The 6771-nt window shown below is 36.5% G+C and overlaps 1 protein-coding gene across 4 annotated transcripts in view; it reads right to left on the bottom strand.

Moving 5' to 3' along the window:
• Positions 1-1887: 1887 nt before the first annotated feature.
• Positions 1888-6771, bottom strand: part of LOC144958169 (uncharacterized) — a 132537-nt gene continuing 127653 nt past the window's right edge. For all 4 annotated transcript variants that reach the window (XM_078889939.1, XM_078889942.1, XM_078889940.1 and 1 more), the window contains 2 exons: positions 5352-5481; positions 1888-3424 (listed from right to left, as the gene is read on the bottom strand). In XM_078889939.1, the coding sequence (XP_078746065.1) occupies positions 3166-3424; positions 5352-5481 (389 nt within the window). In that variant the 3' untranslated portion in view covers positions 1888-3165. The remainder of the gene's footprint in view (positions 3425-5351; positions 5482-6771) is intronic.

The raw sequence follows: 6771 nt of genomic DNA, 5'->3' as shown, positions 1-6771 counted from the left end.
TTTTGTTTGAAATATGAGAATATGAAAAAAATAGAGAGCGCAGGCAAAAACATTTTCTGATCACTGTCGGGATTGAAAGTGATTTAATGACGCTGTAACTGTTTTTGATAGTGGCTGACGAACTGTTTTGAGCTCGAAACGGCCGTGTTCTGGTATTTTATTCTTTTTCTTGTTTTGAAAAATATTTAATTTTTGTACATTACCCTTCTGGACTAAATATTTTCATGATTTTGATATGTGCCCCGTCATGTCAAACTGGTACGTTGTAACAGTTCCTGTATCTTATCTAGATAAATGTCAACGGTTCTGTTCGAAGCTCCGAGAAATAAATAACTGTGAAATTTAATGTAAGCTACAATGTAATAAATGAAAACAGAAAATATTTAAGTTTCGTGTTTTTCCTTTATCAACTAAACATGATGAGTAAAACACTTGGGATGAATGAGATATGTCGTTAACAACGCTATTCTCACATATTATTTCATGCGTCGGTAGTGTTTCATTAATCGAGTTTTGTTGATAAAGGGGAAACCCGAAACGTTCACATTCTCTGTTTTCGTTGAATAAATTGAAGCTTACATTCAATTTTACATTGTTATTTGCTTCTTATATAGATAAAGAAAACTAAGATTTAAGAAGATAGAAATTATTTAAGTCGTTTAAAGTCCACCTCCCCCCTCCCACTCAAAATAAGCCTCTCCCCTCAGTGAAGGCATATATTATTATTTATATCAGCTATATACCACCCCACCCCCTGCTGTTAAGAAAAAAAGAAAAGAAAAAAAAAAACAAAATACAAAACAACAAACTAAAACAATATGGAAACAAACCAAACCAGCCCCCCCCCCCCCCTTCCCAAAAAAAACAAACAAAACAAAACAAAACAAAAACACAAACAAACAAACAAAAGAACAAAACAAAACGAAAACAACTTGCGCCCCAAAATGCCTCATATCTAAACAAAATTGATAACAATACTTAATCTCTCTTTCTCTCTCTCTCTCTCTCTCTCTCTCTCCTTACACACACACACACACATATACACACACACACACACACACATACAGACAACACGCTGCTTTTTAAGTAGGAAATGTTTTATATAGATGGTTGTATCAAAATCACAATTTGATCTAACGATATCAACAGTGTATATATATATATATATTATATATGGTTGTTTAACAAAGCAACGCAACAGTAACATGATATATTCTAGCCAAGATGTTGTACAAATGCGTGTGTTCTTGTAACACAAACTCTCCACGAATTACACACTAAATGACACTAAATCTATGTTCCGTGTATTCTACCACAATCTATAAATAGCAACATTATCTCATTGGTCGGGTATAAACATTCCGTAACGTCGTAAATATTGTGACGTCATCATCATCATAATTTGTGAAATTTAGAGACATTTATACCAATGCTGATGTCCTGATGATGTCGTGATGACGTAATAACAATGACATATTTTGAATCATTGTATGATTATAACATTATGATAACGGCCATCTTAATTATACTGCATGACGTCATTAAACTTAAAGATGGTGGCTATTGGTTTTATTGAAATGATTGCTTATAAAATTGAAGAATACCAAATTTAACAACCATTTCCCCCTCAAAGAGAAACAACAGTAATATGGGAAATAGTATCATAAACAAAATCTGCCAAACAGATCATAACTTGATATGTGTGGCTGTCTGAGAAAACCCGGAAAGATGCGCAAATTTCATACATTGAGTTATGTATACAGTGGTGTAGACCACATCTTTCTGATCATTTACCACTTTAAATTTTCTTTCTATGTCTATTAGAACCCACGCTATGATTTTTTTTCTGAATAAAATTTGTTGCTATGGGAAACACTTTATCTTTGATTTTGGCTCATATCTCAAATCGAAGCTTGCCGCATCTTCCCGGGTTTTCTCATTAGCCTCTCATATTTATGTATGATCGTTCTCTATAAATTACATCCTAACAAATCTATTTACAAAGTACTCGTGATCGATATTGATAAATAACAATCAAGAAACTGCATCGATTTCAAATCAAATTTGCAATATCGATACCTCCAAATATTGTTCACCACTTTATCGATGATTCTAGTGGCCATGGTGATGACGTTGCTGTGGACAATAAGAATTGCTTCGTGGAGAAATTATTAAATCAGTCGATGAATCAGGTCAGGTCAGACGAGGATGGAAATAAACTTCAAGAATTTAAAACTCATTTCATCCTAAGCGACACGACACAATCGTCTTTTAAAAAATATCCAAATTTGATTCGATATATTTCGATATCTGAATTAATTCGATATCTTTCGATACAGATATAAATTGGTAGCTTTCCTTTCACACGTATACAGAAAACACGTCACTATTCTGACGTTCCCGCTGTAAACGCCGGCATACTCCATACAAATAGCAATCGTATCATATCGAATATGAACGAATATTATATCGAACATATCGGATTCCTTTAAAACAAAATCATTCCAATAACATCTTTAAAAAATGCTTCATCTTTCTGGAAGAGTTCCTCACATTCTAATACAACAGAAAATCAAATGAACTCCTCCTGAAGCTCGATGTCGTGTTGCTTTTGTTCAAAAAAAAATAATTCAGCTTCAGAATTAAATCCTCTATTTTCCTTATAATCTGCTAATCCTTCTCACATCTCCCATCATTCCTTGTCATTCCGAATCTTCAAAAATAAAATCCCCTTCAATCTGCTAATCCTTCTCACATCTCCCATCATTCCTTGTCATTCCGAATCTTCAAAAATAAAATCCCCTTCAATCTGCTAATCCTTCTCACATCTCCCATCAATCCTTGTCATTCCGAATCTTCAATAATAAAATCCCCTTCAATCTGCTAATCCTTCTTACATTTCCCATCAATCCTCGTCATTCTGAATCATCAAAAACAACATCCATCACATCAAATTTGATCTATCACAGCTGTTTCGTCTCATAGCATCTTTTGCCTCAGTATACAGATACTAACTCAAGAGTTCGAAGCCACTGTGGAAAATGTACGATCCAAGGAAAATCATCACAATATTCCAACACAGTAACAACCCAAAATTTACTTCACATCCAAGATGATACTTATTTTAACAAGAACAACTTTACACGTCTATCTGTCTCTACCAGATCACGATTTTTTGGTTCCCTTGTCCTTGCCCTTCTTGCTCTTCCTCCTCCTCCTCTTCTTCTTCCTCTTTTTCCTGCGAGTCCTGTTGTGCTGATCCGTCATTTTCTTACACTTGCACGATTTCACGACTTTGATACGATAGTATCGGTACTCCTGGTTTTGGCAGAGGAGCTTGACCCGCTTCCGGCGTACTAGGTCCTCCACGCATTGCCAGTCTCGTAACTTTGTCCGTGAAATGGTTTTGACGAATTCGGCGTACCTGAGATGTAAAAAAAAACAGAAATATTATAAAATTTGAAATTAATTACGTAATTAAAAATATATAAACACTATTTAAGAATAAACACGAGGAACAGTATTATGGACATCTTGCTCTCAGTGCGCATTTTTGCAGGTCTGATAATTGAACTCAATTACGGGTTTGAGGTGTATGTAATGGTAATACGTCAGAACGTGAATCAGGAGTTCTGGGGTTCAATCCCCATTCGAGACAGCCTGGTTCTTTTGTGATGTTTTTATTTTCTCCTTGTGTTTTTCTTTCTACTTCGTCTGTCAATGTGCTCTGAGCAGCACATAGTTTAGTCATCAAAAAGGCTTTTAACTGATATTCTCTCACTGTAAGCAGATGTAAAACAGTACCTGGTTGTTACAACGTTGACTTTCTGGAAAAAAATTAATATAATATCGCCTAGCAGAGTAGACCGTTTTGAAATCTTTATTGACAGATACCAAACAAGCAGAAGGGGATTTATATTTAAAAAATAACAACACTGTGGAACAGTGTCAAGTATGAACCGAAAAATTCTTCTTCTGTGGACAGTAATCAACCCCCCCCCCCGCCAATAGAGCTTCTATATAGCGCAATATCCACTAAACGTGCTCAAAGCTTGGCCAACAGCAACACTTAACACTTAGGACGGGACATGACGCTGGTTAGGCGGTATTACAATTTTTTTCGGACAGAGACAACTCTGTTAACGGCCAGGTATTTATTTTACAAATGAGTACGGTGAGAGAATGTATTTATGGAGCCTTTTCCAAGGCTTCAACTATGCGCCGAGCGAGGCTTGAACCCAGGACCTTCCGATCCAAAAGCGAGTGTCATACCACAAGACCACATAGCCGAATAAATAATGGTTTGTTATTTTGAGTTTAAAGTCCCCACCGTTTCCTTATCTCAGAATCAAAGTTATTTTCGGGTTGCTGCGTGTAGAGAATAGAAATTCCTCTGGGACGTTTGTGTAAACTTTTTAAACAAACCAATCAATCTATTTGGTTAGGATTGAACTATTCTTTGAATACAGATCGATGAAGGAATGCATTGCACAAACACACTTGAACGAGAAGGACTTTTTGTGTTTGATAATGTATTGTAACAACACACTATTTACACAGTTTATAATTATTGAATGTTGCAAATTTTTCTATCGTTCTTAGTCATAGACCTTAACGGATATAACATGTCGGGAAGCTATGTGGTCTTGTGGTATGACAATCGCTTTCGGATAGGAATCCTGGGTTCGAGCCTCGCTCGGCGCATAGTTGATTCCTTGGAAAAGACTCTTTACTCCCATTTTCTCACGTACTCAGGGCTAGGTGTAAAATGAGTACCTGGTCGTCAACAGCATTGTCTCTGTCCCTAAGAATTGTAATATTGCCTAACAGGCGTGATGTCTCGTTCTACATGTTACGTGTTGCTGTTGGTCAGGGACCCTATCTACTGAACGTGCTCAAAGCGCTTCAAATGGGGTACCTAATCAAAAGCAACATTTAACATGTAGGACAAGACAGGAAGTCTGTTGGGCGATACTATATTTTAGGTACTCATTTTATACTTGAGTACATTGATGAATGCGAACAAAGAGCCTTTTCCAAGGGCTACGAACCCTGGACCTTCCAATCCAAAGCACAAGACTACATTGGGGGTAGCGTGGCTCAGCGGTACGGTCTTTGCTACGTACCCGAAAGGTACAGCGTTCGATCACCCTCTACTGCGCTATGTGGCCTTGAGAAAGTCACCTCGCCCTAGCTCACTTTGACATCTGGGTTATTCCAGTCTTCCCTTGGAATAGACCCTAGAGGCAAATCTCCTCTTTGGGATGGATAAAAGAAAAAATAATAATTAAATAGTCGTTTATTGTTTTTTTTTTTTTTTAATGTAGATCTATAATGTAAGGTGAACTGACCACGGCATGTCCTTGATGGGCAAACAATGTCCAGCACAGACGACCTCCTTGATAGCTTTCTCCGATGTGCAGAATCCATCTGTGATGTAGCGTCGTGCTCGAAGCTCTCGGCAACCCACTTGTATGTCCTCTGGAGAGAAAAGAGGAAACAATTGTACATGATAGAAAGTGGATATAACTGAATTAGTTTGGATGGATCTATGTGTGGCTGTCTGAGACAACCCGGAAAGATGAGCAAAGTTCATAAATTGAGTTATGTATACAGTGGTGTAGACCACATCTTTCTGATCATTTACCACTTTAAATTTTCTTTCTATGTCTATAAGAACCCAAGTTATGAATTTTTTTTCTGAATAATATTTGTTGCTATGGGAAATACTTTATCTTCGATTTTGGCTAATATATCAAATCGAAGCTTGCGCCGCATCTTCCCGGGTTTTCTCATCCAGCCTCACATAAAGATGAGACAATTCCTCTCAAAACGGTGGTATTTTGACGGAGTGAACCCGATTGTTAAAAATAAATTAAGATCAACTGATAAAATTTGATTTAAGATGAAGTCTTTCATTGAGGGCGCCGAGGTTTGTCTCTTAATTTCACAAATCTGATAATTTTTAAAAATTCTGTCCATTTAGACTTTTAACAAGGTTTTGCATCTTGTTCATGCCAAAATATTGCAAGAATTGACGCAGATGTAGAATTATCAAAAAATGCGTTCCCGACGAGAAAAGAAGAAGACGAAGAAGAAGAAGAAGAAGAAGAAGAAGAAGAAGAAGAAGAAGAAGAAGAAGAAGAAGAAGAAGAAGAAGAAGAAGAAGAAGAAGAAGAAGAAGAAGAAGAAGAAGAAGAAGAAGAAGAAGAAGAAGAAGAAGAAGAAGAAGAAGAAGAAGAAGAAGAAGAAGAAGAAGAAGAAGAAGAAGAAGAAGAAGAAGAAGAAGAAGAAGAAGAAGAAGAAGAAGAAGAAGAAGAAGAAGAAGAAGAAGAAGAAGAAGAAGAAGAAGAAGAAGAAGAAGAAGAAGAAGAAAAGAAGAAGAAGAAGAAGAAGAAGAAGAAGAAGAAGAAGAAGAAGAAGAAGAAGAAGAAGAAGAAGAAGAAGAAGAAGAAGAAGAAGAAGAAGAAGAAGAAGAAGAAGAAGAAGAAGGAGAAGAAGAAGAAGAAGAAGGAAGTAGGAAAATAAGATAATGAGGATAATTAATGTCTTTTTGTTTAGGGAATGGAGAAGGGGAATAAAAAGCTCAGTGCATCAACTCAAGTAATCATCAGTTATAACAAAATAGGGATTGCGTTTTGTCCAGTTTGCCGCTACTACTGTACCGCCACTGGAGTTTGATAAAATAAAAGTGCTTGATGGACGGAGGAAAGACAAACAAATGGAACTGAAAAACAAACAACGACAACAAAACGTATCTCGAATTTTGGT

The sequence above is a fragment of the Berghia stephanieae genome, chromosome 12 (genome assembly GCF_034508935.2).
Source record: "Berghia stephanieae isolate SIO BIC M18660-M18661 chromosome 12, UCSD_Bste_1.3, whole genome shotgun sequence".
NCBI lineage: Eukaryota > Metazoa > Mollusca > Gastropoda > Nudibranchia > Aeolidiidae > Berghia > Berghia stephanieae.
This window is presented reverse-complemented; position numbering and strand designations above follow the sequence as displayed.